Raw genomic sequence first — 15,995 nt, 5'->3', positions numbered from 1 at the left:
TGTTGATACCAATATGGACCACGATCTCTGTCTGTTTGCCCTCCCCCTTTGGAATGCCCTGCAGGCAGTGACATCCTTGACCCTGGCACCAGGGAGGCGACATTACCATCCTGGAGTCATGTCTACGGCCACAGAAATGCCTGTCTGTTCCCCTTACTATCGAGTCTCCTACCACTATTGCTCTTCCCCTCTTTTTTCTCCCCCAACCCCACGCCCTGTGCAGCTGAGTCACTCACAGTGCCATGAGCGTGGCTGCACTCTCTAGAGGAACCAACCGACACAGAAAAACGGTTCTCAAGCGAGATGCACCCTGGGGGTTTCCTGATTACCTGCCTGACACCTTTCTTCTGACTGATGGTCACCCAATCCCTCTCTGTCTGCACTTTGTAAGCTGTGGAGTGACCACATCTAAAAACGTGCTATCCACGAAACTCTCAGCCTCGCGGATGCACCTCAGTGTCTCCAGCTGCCGCTCAAGCTCCGAAACCCAGAGCTCAAGTAGCTGCAGCTGGTGGCACTTCCTGCACATGTGGTCGGTCAGAATGCAAGGAGCGTCTAGCACTTCCCACATGTTGCAGGCGGTACATAACATGGGAATGAGCTGCCCTGCCATGCCTCTAGCTGAAAAAAAACCCGTACTCTAAGTTAAATACAATAAAAAAAAGGTTATTTATGTACTTTAAATGAAAACTAGAACTCTTACCTTTCCCTAGCTTAATCTATTTTAAACTGGAGAAAAACACTTACCCACTACCCACCAATCAGCTCTCACCTGTGTGCTGGCATCACATTTTGAAGCTTCCCGCACTCACGCTGGTTCTGATCTCTCTGCCACTTTCTCACGCTGTCTTGTGATGTCACTCGTTAGTTTCAACAAAAACTGCAGGGCACTCTTCCCAGACGGCTTCACCACGATGCTGACTGCAGGACGCTCTTCCCAGGCTGCTTCACCACGATGCTAACTGCAGGACACTCTTCCCAGACTGCTTCACTGCAATGCTGACTGCAGAACACTCTTCCCAGGCTGCTTCACCACGATGCTAACTGCAGGACACTCTTCCCAGACTGTTTCACCGCGATGCTGACTGCAGGTCACTCTTCCCAGCATTGTGAGGTAGTGGAATTCTTTTCACAGGTTAATATTTGAGGCAGATAGTATATCAAAATTCAGGGTTAGATTAGGTAGCTAAAAGATGATATAGGTATTAGCAGCCTGGGTGTGTGACTTACTAAGTAATAATTTCTGCATACATTGTGGGGATTAGCAGCCTCTCTGTATACTCCAGGGGATAGCAAACCCTGTATATATTGTGAAGAATAAAAGTCACTGGGTATAATATAGAGAATAACAGTTCCTGTATATATTGCACAGGATAACAGCCCTTGTGTATATTGTAGAGAATAGCAGTCGCTGTATATATTAAAAGGAAAAGTGGCCTCTGTATATGTTGTAGAGAACAGCAGCCCCTATATATATTATCGGAATAGCAGCGCCTATTATATTGTACAAAATAGTAGCCCCTATCTATACTATAAGGAAAAGCAGACCCTGTTTATAATATAGGGAATAGCAGCCCCTGTGTATATTGTAGAGAATAGCAGCCCCTGTCTGTATTATCAGGAAAAGCAGCCCCTGTATATGTTGTAGAGAACAGCAGCCTCCAAACATATTATAGGGAATAGCAGATCCTGCGTAAATTGGAAAGAATAGCAGCTCCTGTGTATACTATAAGGAAAAACAGCTCCAGTATTATATTGTAGATAACAGCAGCCCTGTGTAAATTATAAAGAACAGCAGTCCCTATATATACTACAGGAAATAGCAGCTCCTGGGCAAATTGGAAAGAATAGCAGCCCATGTATATTATAAAGAATAGTACCTCATGTGTAAATTATAGGGAATAGCAGCCCCTGTGTATATTAAAAGGAATAGTAGCCCATGTGTACACTGAAGGAAATAGCAACCCCTATATATATTGAAGGGAACAGCAGCCCTTGTTTATATTGTGCCTATGTCTAAACAAGTTGTGCACTTCTTGTAAACCTATTCAACTATAAACTCTGATGTCCAGATTTATAATGGTAACAGCCGATGTAAATGTGTCTCCTTGTAATTACATCCTCCCACCAGTGATAGCAACCTCCCAGCTCCTCAGCCTATACAGCAGAGAAAGTTCAGTGCTTCTGGCAATTCTAACTCTCAAATTATTAATTTTCTATAAATAATAAAATAAATCTAAGCATTTCATAGAAGGACAGAATATCCGATTTGCAAATGGTGCCAGTGCAGCCCAATCCAATTATCTGTATTTCCTTTCCTTACACGACACCACAACAAATCACTGCAAGAGTTCCCCAGGGTAGTGTCCTCGGCCCAACCATCTTCAGCTGCTTCATCAATGACCTTCCTTCCATCATAAGGTCAGAAGTGGGGATGTTTTCCGATGATTGCACAATATTCAGCACCATTCGCAACTCCTCAGATACTGAAGCAGTCCATGACCAAATGCAGCAAGACCTGGACAATATCCAGGCTTCGGCTGACAAATAGCAAGTAACATTCACAACACACAAGTGTCAGGCAATGACCATCTCCAACAAGAGAAAATCCAACCATCATCCTTTGATGTTCAATAGCATTACCATCACTGAATCCCCCACTATCAACATCCTGGGGGTTACCATTGACCAGAAACTGAACTGAACTAGCCATATAAATACTGTGGCCACAAGAGCAGGTCAGAGGCTAGGAATCGTGTGGTGAGTAACTCACCTCCTGACTCCCCAAAGCCTGTCCACCATCTACAAGGCACAAGTCAGGAGTGTGATGGAATACTCCCCAATTGCCTGGATGAGTGCAGCTCCCACAACACTCAAGAAGCTCACCACCATTCAGGACAAAGCAGCCCCGCTTGATTAGCACCCCTTCCACAAACATTCACTCCCTCCACCACCGACGCACAGTAGCAGCAGTGTGTGTACCATCTACAAGAGGCACTGCAGGAATTCACCAAGGCTCCTTAGACAGCACCTTCCAAACCCACGACCACTACCACCTAGAAGGACAAGGGCAGCAGACACATGGGAACACCACCACCTGGAAGTTCCCCTCCAAGTCACTCACCATCCTGACTTGGAAATATATCGGCCGTTCCTTCACTGTCGCTGGGTCAAAATCCTGGAACTCCCTCCCTAACAGCGCTGTGGGTGTACCTACACCACATGGACTGCAGCCGTTCAAGAAGGCAGCCCAGCAGCACCTTCTCAAGGGGCAACTAGGGATGGGCAATAAATGCTGGCCCAGCCAGCGACGCCCACATCCCGTGAATGAAAAAAAAAAATCAACATCCAAAAATCAGTACAAATTATTTTGTCTGGTCCTTACTCGCATATATACAAAGGCCAAATAAAATTTACATCAAACGGAAAATAGAAATACAAAATTTATAAAATTATTTAATGCTATCCTGTAACCAGATTGAAAAATCACTATGAAGAAGTCATAGTCGACTCAGTTTCTCTCTCCCCAGGTGCTGTCAGACCTGCTGAGTTTTTCCTACGTTTTCTGTTTTTATTTTTTATGGAAAAAAAAATCACTATAATGAGTTTTGAGGTAACCAAACTATTTTCCTTAAAAAAAGGTCATTTTCCGGTAATTATCAAATTATTGTTAAAAAAAACTTTTTAAAGGGTAATTATTGAAACATTTGGCGTATCATTCAACACCCCCTTGTAAAAACTTCATTCTGTTGCAATTTTAAAAGTGTTTGTGTCTCTGAAATGCTAGAGTTGGTGACAATTTTCTTTTTAAATTGGCCACCAAAAAATGTTAGGAACTTTACCTAGTGCCATTACAACAACCCATTTTTAAAACATACACAGCCACAACTGCCTGAAAATACTAAATATCTATATATATATATACACAAATCTCAACAATTTTTTGCACAGGACCATTGATTCACCTGAGATACTACTTGAGATGAATTTCTTACTGAGAGCAAGACCTGCCTCCCCAATTCTTTTTGGTGACCAGTAAATACCAGCTCCTTTTAAGATATGTTAAAATCCAAGAATTAAGGCATCTATGATAATAAATGGCTTTGTTTACCGAAATGAGGATGGGTTCTCCTCAGGTTTTGCCGGGGTTATGGATATTATGAGAGGTATGGACAGGTTTTGGTTCCCTCCCCAGCCCTGAAATTGACACAACAATAAAGTGGCTGTTGCAAAACAAAACGGAAAAGCGCGCCAAAATGGGCGCTCGAGCGCCTCCTTCGACCTGCGCCCTACTGCGCATGCGCTTTAATGCCCCGCCCCACCCTCCTTGCCGCCGCTCCCCAGTTGGCACGCGCTCTCATCCGACCACGCCCCCTTCCTCGACGACTCCACGCCCCGCTGCGCAGGCGCTCCCAACCGACCGCGCCCCCCTCCTCGGCCACTCCACGCCCCGCTGCGCAGGCGCTACCAACCGACTGCGCCCATTCCTCTTCGAGCAACGCCCGCAGTATGCAGGCGCTCGACAGTCGAACGCCCCACCTTTTGATCTTAGCACCCCAACCCGCTGCGCAAGCGCTTGAAACCGACAACGATTTCCACCCCCCCCCCCCCACCCCGCACTTCTTCTCGAGCACCATCCCAATGCGCAGGCGCCCGGACCCGGCCACGCCCCTTCTTCGCTCCGCCGCGCGGGCTCTGTCAGACGACCACGCCGCCTCCCCTCAAATCCGCTCGCCCCCTTCATCCACCACACAGGACGCAGGGGTTCCCGACTTGACCACGCCCCCTCCCACCCACCACCCATCTCTGCCGCTCACGTGCTCACTACCGTCCACGCTCACTCCTCTACCGCCTCACTTTCCCACCCCTACCGCGCACGTGCTCCCCACAGGCCGCGCCCCCTACATTTCCAGCCCCGCCTGCGCACCTGTGGGATCAACCATCGCTGCTCCAAAGTATGGGTGTGGGTGCAGAATAAGGTTTTGGAAATAACCAGGATAGGATGGACTCAGGTTTCACGGCAGGGCTTCCATTTGATTTGATCAATAAGATTAATCCCCGACTTAGTATGCAGCCCACTCAGCCACCGTCCTATTTGCATCTAGACGCGTTACAGGTTGAGGTTCCCCCCCTCCCTCCACCTGCAGGAGTGGTACAGTCCGCCATCTACAGGCTGAATGTGGTAATGCACCCTGGGTGATCTCACATGGAATCTTGGATCATTCAGCCCATCGAGCCTCTGCTAGCTCCCTGCAAGAGCAACTCAGCTACCCCCTGTGGCCCTGCAATTTTTTTCTTCTTCAGGTGATTATCCAATTCTCTTTTGAAAGTCTCAATTGACCCTGCCTCCCCCACACTCTTGGGCAGTGCATTCCGAGATGCTAAACCACTCACCGCGTGAAAAAGGTTTCTCCTCATGTCGCTGTTGCTTCCTTTGCCAATCGCTGTAAATTGGTGTCCTCTGGATCACCGTCCTTCCACCAATGGGGACAGCTTCTCCCTCTCTACCCAGTCCAGATCCCTCATGATTTTGAATGCCTTTATCAAATCTCCTCTTGACCTTCTCTTCTCCAAGGACAACAGCCCCAGCTTCTCCAATTTATCCACACAACTGAAGTTCCTCACATCTGGAACCGTTCTTGTGAATCTTTTCTGCATCCTCTCTGATGCCTTCACATTGCTTCTAAAGTGTGGTGCCCAGACTGGGACACCAGTTGAAGCCAAACCAGGGTTTATACAGATTTATCATAATCTCTTTGCTTTTTAACCTAAGCTCCTGTGTATAAAGCCCAGGATCCAACAGGCCTCTCAAAGAAAACAGAAGGCAAACTGGGAAATGAATTTGAAGTTTTTTGCTTTGCATGATATCTCAGTGCTGGATTGCTCTTATGATAATCCAAAGATTTGCTGCTTTGTTGCATTTATGGTATATATAAATCTGTGCACAAATTCAGAAAGTGGTTAATAAAGCACATGAGACCCTGTAAAAGAAAGCAAGTTATGGGTGCCAGTGCTGGGTACCACAACTTAGGAAAGATGTGAACACATTGGAGAGCATGCAGAAAAAATTCACAAGAATGCTTCCAGGGATACGGAATATCAGTTACATGGATAGATTGGCAAAGCTGGGGCTATTGTCCTTGGAGAAGAGAAGGAGATTTGATAGAAGTGTTCAAAATCATGAGGGTTCTGGACAGATTAGGGAGAAACGGTCCCCATTGGCAGAAGGATCAAGAACTAAAGGAGACCGATTCAAGGTAATAAGCAAAAGAGGCAACAGCAACAGCACTGTGGATATACCTACATCAGATGCACTGCAGCAGTTCAAGAAGATAGCTCACTATTACTGTCAAAAAGGCAATTACAGTAGGGAATAAATGGTAGCTTTGCCCACATCCCAGGAAAACAAAATGAACAGTATTTTTAATCAGCGAGTGGTTAGGATCTGCAATGCACTGCCTGGGAGTGTACGGGAGGCAGATTCAATTGAGACAATCAGAAGAGAATTGGATCTATACCTGCTTTACTCTGTACCTAACCCCATGCTGTACCTGTCTTATGAGTGATTGGGACAGTGTAGAGAGAATTTTACTCTGTATTTAACCCTGTGCTGTACCTGTACTGGGAGTGTTTGATGGGGAGAGTGTTGAGGGAGCTTTACTCTGTACCTAACCCCGTGCTGTACCTGCCCTGGGAGTGTTTGATGGGGATAGTGTAGAAGGAGTTTTATTCTATCTAACCCCATGCTGTACCTGTCCTGGGAGTGTTTGATGGGGACAGTGTAGAGGGAGCTTTACTCTGTATCTAACCCCGTGCTGTACCTGTCCTGGGAGTGTTTGATGGGGACAGTGTAGAGGGAGCTTTACTCTGTATCTGATCCCGTGCTGTACCTGTCCTGGGAGTGTTTGATGGGGACAGTGTAGAGGGAGCTTTACTCTCTATCTAACCCCGTGCTGTACCTGTCCTGGGAGTGTTTGATGGGGGCAGCGTAGATGGAGCTTTACTCTGTATCTAACCTCGTGCTGTACCTGCCCTGGAAGTGTTTGATGGGGACAGTGTAGAGGGAGCTTTTCTCTGTATCTAACCCCGTGCTGTACCTGTCCTGGGAGTGTTTGATGGGGACAGTGTAGAGGGAGATTTTCTCTGTATCTAACCCCGTGCTGTACCTGTCCTGGGAGTGTTTGATAGGGACAGTGTAGAGGGAGCTTTACTCTGTATCTAACCCCGTGCTGTACCTGTCCTGGGAGTGTTTGATGGGGACAGTGCAGAGGGAGCTTTACTCTGTGTCTAACCCCATGCTGTACCTGCCCTGGAAGTGTTTGATGGGATAGTTTAGGGCGAGTGTGATTCTCTTTAACATTGACACTGGGGTGATATTCCTTGCGATTTGCAGACGGCCCCCAAGTACAGAATACCTAAGCAACAGAAAGAGATGCAAATTTGCAACTGCGTTTCCAGCAATACAGTGGGTTGGGAGCGGTTTATCTGCAGAGAGATAACCTGAAGCGCATTAGAGTGCTGTGATGGGAGACATTGACTATCATTTATAGATCTCAGACGCACTTTTCAAAGTCCACAGCTTGTTCTGGCCTCGATGCGCATTCTCTTAGCAACAGTCTTTACCCATCTCAGAGCCTGACAAACAGGTGGTAGCCGTGAGTTATCTGTGCGATTCAGTGATTTTCTTTTTACACACTGACAGTTGCTGATGTTTGCCGTAATGTGCGGTGTCATCCGGTAACAGGCTCTGAGTGCTTCCTTAACGCACATGCACGATTGATTTCGCTGATCCCTTGCAGAGCGCTACCACTCAAAACCAAGGCGGAGTTTGCCTGAAATCTCGATTTATGGATATAAACTCGCGCGATGGAAGGGAACGCAGCGCTTTGCCAACGAGTTGCACCCTTGCCTCCTTCACTCGTTCCATGCAGGATCTTCACGATTATCAGCTCCTGTGAACACCCCACCCCACCCCCCGCACCTGTACTTTTCGATGTACCTGTCTGGTTATCAGCATGTAAAGCGCGCTGATATACCAACCTCCTGTTACTTTCCATTTAGAGACAGCAAGAGAGTAGCCAGCAACAGAGCCTTCCTTACCAGCACCCCTTGGGAGAAAAAGCCAGTGTTGGAAAAAGTGACCTAGCGACGGAAAGGGTTAACTGATTAAATGGGGGTGGATAATGTCTTCATTGCCTTGGAGGTTGCCCTAGCTGTTGGTGTCATTAGTATAAACCTGCTGGTCTGTGCGACTGTGTACTTACACCGAGAGCTGAGGACACTAACCAACTACCTGATCGCCTGCCTTGCCTTGGCCGATCTAAGCGTCGGGGCCCTGGCTGTCCCATGCTCCATCTTACTCAGTTTGGACCTCACTGTCAGCTTCTACGGCTGTCTGCTCCTGGCTTGCTTCCCACTCATGACGACGCAGTTCTCTGTCTTCGTGCTGTTGGCCATCGCAATCAACACCCACCTCAAAATCCGACAGCCCAGCAGGTAAAACCTTTCACCACCACCACCCCCCCCCCCCCGACCCCCTTTGATCTTACGTCGACTTGAGCATGCTGGACTGTTCATTCTGACGCTACCTTAGTCCATCTTCAATCTCCGCAAAGTTCAGCTCGTCCAAAACTCTCCTTCCTGCGCCCGAACCCACACAAGCCTCGTTCGCCCATCAGCCCCCCACCCCCAACCCTCGTGTTGCCCACTGAGCCCCCGTGCTCCTAAACGTCTTATCTTTGCTTTCAAACCCCTCCTCGTTCCCTCCCTATCTCTGTGACCTCCTCCAGCCCCCTACAACCCTCTGAGGTATCTGAGCTCTTCTTGTGCGTTCCCCAATTTCCATTGCTCAGCAAGAACTAGGGGATCAGAGTCTCAGGATAAGGGATCAGCCATTTTGGAGGGTCAGTACTGAGGGAGTGCTGCACTGTCGGAGGGTCAGTACTGAGGGAGTGCTGCACTGTCCAAGGGACAGAACTGAGGGAATGTCGCACTGTCAGATGGTCAGTACTAAGGCAGTCCTACTTTGGTCAGAGGTCAGTACTGAGGGAGTGCTGCACTGTTGGAAGGTCAGTACTGAGGGAGTGCTGCACTGTCGTAGGGTCAGTACTGAGGGAGCACTGCACTGTCGGAGGGTCAGTACTGAGGGAGTGCTGCACTGTCGGAGGGTCAGTACTGAGGGAGTGCTGCACTGTTGGAGGGTCAGTACTGAGGGAGTGCTGCACTGTCGGAGGATCAGTACTGAGGGAGTGCTGCACTGTCGGAGGGTCAGTACTGAGGGAGTGCTGCACTGTCGGAGGGTCAGTACTGAGGGAGCGCTGTACTATCAAAGGGTCAGTACTGAGGGAGTGATGCACTGTCGGAGGGTCAGCACTGAGGGAGCGCTGCACTGTTGGATGGTCAGTACTGAGGGAGTTCTGCACTGTCGGAGGGTCAGTACTGAGGGAGTGCTGCACTGTCGAAGGGTCAGTACTGAGGGAGTGCTGCACTGTCGAAGCCACTCAAGTCACTGCATTTCATTGGCTGTGAAGCACTTTGGGACATCCGGAGGTGGTGAAAGGTGTTGAATAGACTCAAGTCTTTCTTGTTTTTTGAAGGGAACAGTGAATGCAGCAGCTGCACTGGAGGATACAAGTAGGAAGCGTTCTAATGTCCCCAGCATCGAACAGGCTTTGCACCAATTTCTTTTTTTCACCTCTTTCCCAGGTACAGCATCCTGGTCACCAAGAAGCGTGTCACTGTGGCGATCTCCCTCTGCTGGATCTCGGCCCTGATTGTAGGCTTCACCCCGGCAATGGGATGGAACAGCTTGGACACGTCTGTCACCTCGGCACCCAACTTCACGTTCCTTGCCGCGAGGTCCATCCTGAGGGATAGGATCTCCCTCTTGGGCTTCTTCCCCCAACCCTTCAAGGACGCGAGACCTGCCAATCACAGCTGGACGACCATCGGCCCGTGTTCGTTCCGCGGGGTCATTTCCTTCAACTACATGGTGTACTTCATGTTTTTCTGTTGCACGCTCGTGCCCCTCTCGGCCATGCTTGGGATTTACACCGACTCCTTCCGGATCGTCCGCAGGTACTTCAACAACCAGCAGTTCAGGTCAGCCAAGCGCAGTGAGATCCAGACCGCCAAGACCCTCTTCCTGATGGTGGGTCTCTTCTGCTTCTGCTGGTTGCCCCTCAACGTGGTGAACAGCCTGGTGTACTTCTGCCCCGCCTGCAGCCTGCCGCCCTGGCTGGCGAACCTGGTGGTGATCCTCTCGCACCTGAATTCGCTCATCAATCCGATGGTTTACGCCCTGAGGAAAAAGGATTTCGGGTCCGCACTGAAGGCAGTCTTTGTCCGCCATGTGCTGTGTGCCGCCAAGTACAAGTCTTGCATCTCCAGGTCGAAGGTCGGCCCTGCGTTTCACGTGACGAGCCCCTAGCAGTCGAGATGCGTTAAGACGTTGTGGCTGACGAACGTTGGTGCGGGTAGCTTGATATGGTGGTTGCTTCGTCCGCATCCCTCCATAAACTTGAGCTCAACAGAAACTTTATTGCCCGTCTACTAACTCTTGTTGACCCATGCACCCCCCCACCCCCTTGCTTACTCGCCCACAATGGCTCTCAGTCCAGCAATGATTCTTGCCCTTGCTTCTAAGTTGCTCCATGGCCTCACACCTTCCAATGGTGGAGCATTGAAAATTAGGGGGGGGGAGGGGGGGGGAGGTAGTGATGGTGGGCAGGAGGGCAGAGATAGGGAGGGTTGTAGGAGGTTACAGAGATAGGTACGGTTGTAGGCGCTGGAGGAGGTTACAGAGACAGGGAGGGTTGTAGGCGCTGGAGGAGGTTACAGAGACAGGGAGGGTTGTAGGGGCTGGAGGAGGTTACAGAGATAGGGAGGGTTGTAGGGGCTGGAGGAGGTTACAGAGATAGGGAGGGTTGTAGGGGCTGGAGGAGGTTACAGAGATAGGGAGGGTTGTAGGGGTTGGAGGCGGTTACAGAGATAGGGAGGGTTGTAGGGGCTGGAGGAGGTTACAGAGAGAGGGAGGGTTGTAGGTGCTGGAGGAGGTTAAAGAGATAGGGAGTGTTGTTGGGGCTGGAAAAGGTTACAATGATAGGGAGGGTTGTAGAGGCTGGAGGAGGTTACAGAGATAGGGAGGGAGTGAGGCTCTGGAGGGGTTTGATTACAAGTATGAGAATATTACAAGTGCTGGACCGAGAGTCACTGAGTGCGGGGTGATGGGTAAACAGCATGTCAATGAAATAAGACTGCTTTTCACAATGTCAGATGACCCAAGGCTTCAGTTTGAGTCTGTTGCATTTTTAGGTACAGTCATTGTCATAGCAGCCTGGGAGTCCACAGCAAAGTCCCACCAATGCCAAAGTGTTAATGATCAGGTCATCTGTTTTCGTGACATTGGTTAATCAATAAGTATTGACCCGAGACACTGGGGTGTCCTGCCTTTGCTTTCGGTAGCTGTGGAATTTTACATCCACCTGAGAGGGCAGATAGATTTTTGGTTTAACATATCATTGGAAAGCCAGGAATTCTTTCAGCGCTGGCCGTCCGACAACGCAGCGCTCCCTCAGCGCTGACCCTCCGACAGCGCAGCACCCCTCAGCGCTGGCCCTCCCACAGTGCAGCACTCCCTCAGTACTGACCCTCCGACAGTGCAGCACTCCCTCAGCGCTGACCCTCCGACAGCGCAGCACTCCCTCAGTACTGCACGAGGGAAGTGCCTGTCTAGGTTTTGTGCTCAAGTCTCTGGAGTGGGATTGGAATTCATGACCCCCAGATGCATGAAGCTGAGGCACCACCAACACTTCAAAGACAAAGCAATCTTAAAGTAATGAACAGAAATTGCTCTGTATTTTCACTTGTACCTTAGAGGAAAAGTGAACGGTGTGTTTGATATTGTTTATCCTTCCATGGGAAATGTAATCAGCCATGGGTAAGTTGTGATAATTGTGCTGCATTTTATTTGTGTACATTGTGAGATTAAATTTTTAAAAATGGAACCCTGTGTTTTTTCTCTGTGTTTTAATGAGACAACAATTCCAGGAGCTGTGCGGTGTCAATAATAATCGCTATTTTCTATCACTGCCCTTGTCTTTGGTGTCCTGATTCTCTTCAACCATTTTTTCACAGCAAGAAAATTTGGGCATCTTGTAACAGGAACAGTTTATAATGTAATGAAACGTCCCAAGGTGCTTCGCAGGAGCATTATAGATCAAACTATGACACTAAGACACATACAATCAAAAGAACATATGTAATAGGAGCAGGTGAATGCCATTCATCCCCTTGAGCCTGCTCCACCATTGCTAAGACCATGGCTAATCTGATTGTGGCCTTAAGTCCACTCTCCCGTCTGTCCCCATAACCCTCGACCCCCTTCTCGATCAAAAATCTGTCTAACTCAGCCTTGAATGTATTTAATGACCCAGCCTCCGCTGGTCTCTGGGGAAGGGAATTCCAAAGCCCAACAACCTTCTGAAAGAAGAAATTCCTCCTCAACTCAGTTTAAAAATAAGGAGTCTCCCATTTAAGATGGTGTCCCCGAGTTCTGCATTTGTTGCCCATCCCTAATTGCCCTAGAACTGAGTGGCTTCCTTGGCCTTCTCAGAGGGCAGTTAAGAGTCAATGACATTGCCGTTGGGACTGGAGTCACAAGTAGGCCAGACCAGGTAAGGACAGCAGATTTCCCTCCCTGAAGGGCCTTTTGAGCCAGATGGGTTTATACAACAACCGATGTTGGATTTGCAGTCACCATTATTGAGACTAGCTTTACTTACCAGATTTATTAATTGAATTTCAATTCCACCAGCTACCAAGGTGGGATTTGAATTTATGGAGCCTCTGGAATACACGTCCAGTGACATTGCACCTACGCCACCATCTCTCCCAAGGAAATATAAATGAAGCAATAGCGACAAAAACTCTTTTAACACAGCGATTGATCAGTCTGTGGAATGTGCTGCCCGAAAGTGTGGCAGAGGCAGGCTCAATTGAGGCATTCAAAAGGCAACTGGGTTATTACCTGAAAAGGAAGAATGTGCAGGGCAACTGGGAGAAGGCAGGGGCATGGCACTCAATAAATTGTCCCTACGGAGAACCAGCGAAGACATGACGGGCCGAATGGCATCCTTCAGGAACCATTTTGTGGTTCTAATACCTAGGTTTTTACAAATGGAGAGAGAGACAGACAGACAAGAGGTTTGAGAGGGTTGTTGTTGGAAAGTTAATGTTCTAAATTTTAAAAAGTTGTTGATGCTGAGGGAACATTGTTGCTGGAAAGTTGTTGTTAGACAACTGTTGTTAAAAAGTAGTTGTTGGGATGTTATTTCTGTTAGAAGCTTGTTGTTAGACAATTGTTAGAAAGTTGTTATTGTTAAAAAGTTGTTGATGAGGGAAAGTTGTTATAACCTTGTTGTTGGAAGGTTATTGTTGCTAGAAACTTGTTGCAATTGTTCTTGGTAAGACGTTGTTGGAAAGTTGTTGCGATAGAAATATGTTGCTGTGGACGGATGCTGTGGTTCTTGTTGGAATGTTGTTGCCGGAAAGTTGTTGTTGTTGCTGCTGCTCTATTATTCCCTTCACCGAAATGGCTTCCCCGGGGCCCACTCAGTACCTTTACGAAGATGGCCGCCTCCTCATCTGCTCCGCGGGCACCGCCAACCGTGACGGTTACTCAGTACCTTTACGAAGATGGCCGCCTCCCCACCTCCTCCGCGGGCACCGCCGCCCGTGACGGTCCCTCAGTACCTTTGCAAAGATGGCCACCTCCCCACCTCCTCCGTGGAAACCGCCGCCCGTGACTGTAACTCAGTACCTTTGCCAAGATGGCCGCCTCCCCACCTTCTCCGCGGGCACTGTGACCGTTACTCGACATCTGAAGTAAGATGATATGACGTTTTCCCAGTAAGGAGTCGCTCAGTCTGGATCCGGGAAACAGCGAACTTTATACCGAGCAAGTACCATCTGACCCAGGGGGGCGGAGAATCACTCTTGATCTCACCAATCTTTGGGGGGGCGGGGGAATAGATCACTCTCAGAAAATAATGGAATTATTCACCGGTTCTGCTAGAGTCTGTGAAGAGAAACAGTTGACGTTTCGAGTCCGTATGAATTTTCGACAGAGATTTCCCCCCTCCCTCCCCCCCTACCTCTCCCTCCCTCCCTCCCTCTCTTCACCCCCCCTCCCTCCCTCTCTTCACCCCCCCTCCCTCCCTCTCTTCACCCCCCTCCCTCCCTCTCTTCACCCCCCTCCCTCTCTTGCCCCCCTCCCTCCCTCTCGCCCCCCTCCCTCCCTCTCTTGACCCCCTCCCTCCCTCTCTTGCCCCCCTCCCTCCCTCTCTTGCCCCCCTCCCTCCCTCTCTTGCCCCCCACCCTCCCTCTCTTGCCCCCCACCCTCCCTCTCTTGCACCCCTCCCTCCCTCTCTTGCCCCCCACCCTCCCTCTCTTGCCCCCCACCCTCCCTCTCTTGCCCCCCACCCTCCCTCTCTTGCCCCCCACCCTCCCTCTCTTGCCCCCCTCCCTCCCTCTCTTGCCCCCCTCCCTCCCTCTCTTGCCCCCCTCCCTCCCTCTCTTGCCCCCCTCCCTCCCTCTCTTGCCCCCCTCCCTCCCTCTCTTGCCCCCCTCCCTCCCTCTCTTGCCCCCCTCCCTCCCTCTCTTGCCCCCCTCCCTCCCTCTCTTGCCCCCCTCCCTCCCTCTCTTGCCCCCCTCCCTCCCTCTCTTGCCCCCCTCCCTCCCTCTCTTCACCCCCCCTCCCTCCCTCTCTTGCCCCCCTCCCTCCCTCTCTTGCCCCCCTCCCTCCCTCTCTTGCCCCCCTCCCTCCCTCTCTTGCCCCCCTCCCTCCCTCCCTCTCTTGCCCCCCTCCCTCCCTCCCTCTCTTGCCCCCCTCCCTCCCTCCCTCTCTTGCCCCCCTCCCTCCCTCTCTTGCCCCCCTCCCTCCCTCTCTTGCCCCCCTCCCTCCCTCTCTTGCCCCCCTCCCTCCCTCTCTTGCCCCCCTCCCTCCCTCTCTTGCCCCCCTCCCTCCCTCTCTTGCCCCCCTCCCTCCCTCTCTTGCCCCCCTCCCTCCCTCTCTTGCCCCCCTCCCTCCCTCTCTTGCCCCCCTCCCTCCCTCTCTTCACCCCCCCTCCCTCCCTCTCTTCACCCCCCCTCCCTCCCTCTCTTCACCCCCCCTCTCTCCCTCTCTTCACCCCCCTCCCTCTCTTCACCCCCCACCCTCCATCCCTCTCTTCACCCCCCCACCCTCCCTCCCTCTCTTCACCCCCCCTCCCTCCCTCCCTCTCTTCACCCCCCCTCCCTCCCTCCCTCTCTTCACCCCCCCTCCTTCCCTCCCTCTCTTCACCCCCCCTCCTTCCCTCCCTCTCTTCACCCCCCCTCCCTCCCTCCCTCTCTTCACCCCCCCTCCCTCCCTCCCTCTCTTCACCCCCCTCCCTCCCTCCCTCTCTTCCCCCCCTCCCTCCCTCCCTCTCTTCCCCCCCTCCCTCCCTCCCTCCCTCTCTTCCCCCCCTCCCTCCCTCTCTTCCCCCCCTCCCTCCCTCTCTTCCTTCCCCCCTCCCTCCCTCACTCTCTTCCCCCCCTCCCTCCCTCACTATCCTACCGCCCTCCCTCCCTCACTGTCTTCCCCTCCCTCCCTCCCTCACTCTCTTCCCCCCCTCCCTCGCTCACTCTCGTCCCCCCCTCCCTCCCTCTCTCTCTTCCACCCCCCTTCCCTCCCTCTCTTCCCCCCCCTCCCTATCTTCCCCCCCCTCCCTCTCATCCCACCCCTCCCTCCCTCTCATCCCCCCCTCCCTCCCTCTCTTCCACCCCCCTCCCTCCCTCTCATCCCCCCTCCCTCCCTCTCTTCCCCCCCCTCCCTCCCTCCCTCTCTTCCCCCCCCTCCCTCCCTCTCTTCCCCCCCCTCCCTCCCTCTCTTCCCCCCCCTCCCTCCCTCTCTTCCCCCCCCTCCCTCCCTCTCTTCCCCCCCCTCCCTCCCTCTCTTCCCCCCCTCCCTCCCTCTC

At 51.2% G+C, this 15,995-nt stretch overlaps 1 protein-coding gene across 1 annotated transcript; it reads left to right on the top strand.

Moving 5' to 3' along the window:
* Positions 1-8,170: 8,170 nt before the first annotated feature.
* LOC121270995 (adenosine receptor A2b-like) lies at positions 8,171-10,429 on the top strand. Its single transcript, XM_041176681.1, has 2 exons — positions 8,171-8,496; positions 9,706-10,429. Exons 1-2 carry the CDS (start codon positions 8,171-8,173, stop codon positions 10,427-10,429), a joined length of 1,050 nt encoding a protein of 349 aa, XP_041032615.1.
* The last annotated feature ends 5,566 nt before the right edge of the window (positions 10,430-15,995 follow it).

This window comes from Carcharodon carcharias, chromosome 29 (assembly GCF_017639515.1).
Source record: "Carcharodon carcharias isolate sCarCar2 chromosome 29, sCarCar2.pri, whole genome shotgun sequence".
NCBI lineage: Eukaryota > Metazoa > Chordata > Chondrichthyes > Lamniformes > Lamnidae > Carcharodon > Carcharodon carcharias.
The sequence above is the reverse complement of the archived record's forward strand: the minus strand, read 5'-3'. Positions and strand labels throughout refer to the sequence as shown.

Coding starts and splice junctions, on each gene's coding strand:
- LOC121270995 (XM_041176681.1), top strand. CDS start 8,171: ATGGGGGTGGATAATGTCTTCATTGCCTTGGAGGTTGCCCTAGCTGTT. Junction 8,497..9,705: donor AAAATCCGACAGCCCAGCAG/GTAAAACCTTTC, acceptor CCTCTTTCCCAG/GTACAGCATCCTGGTCACCA.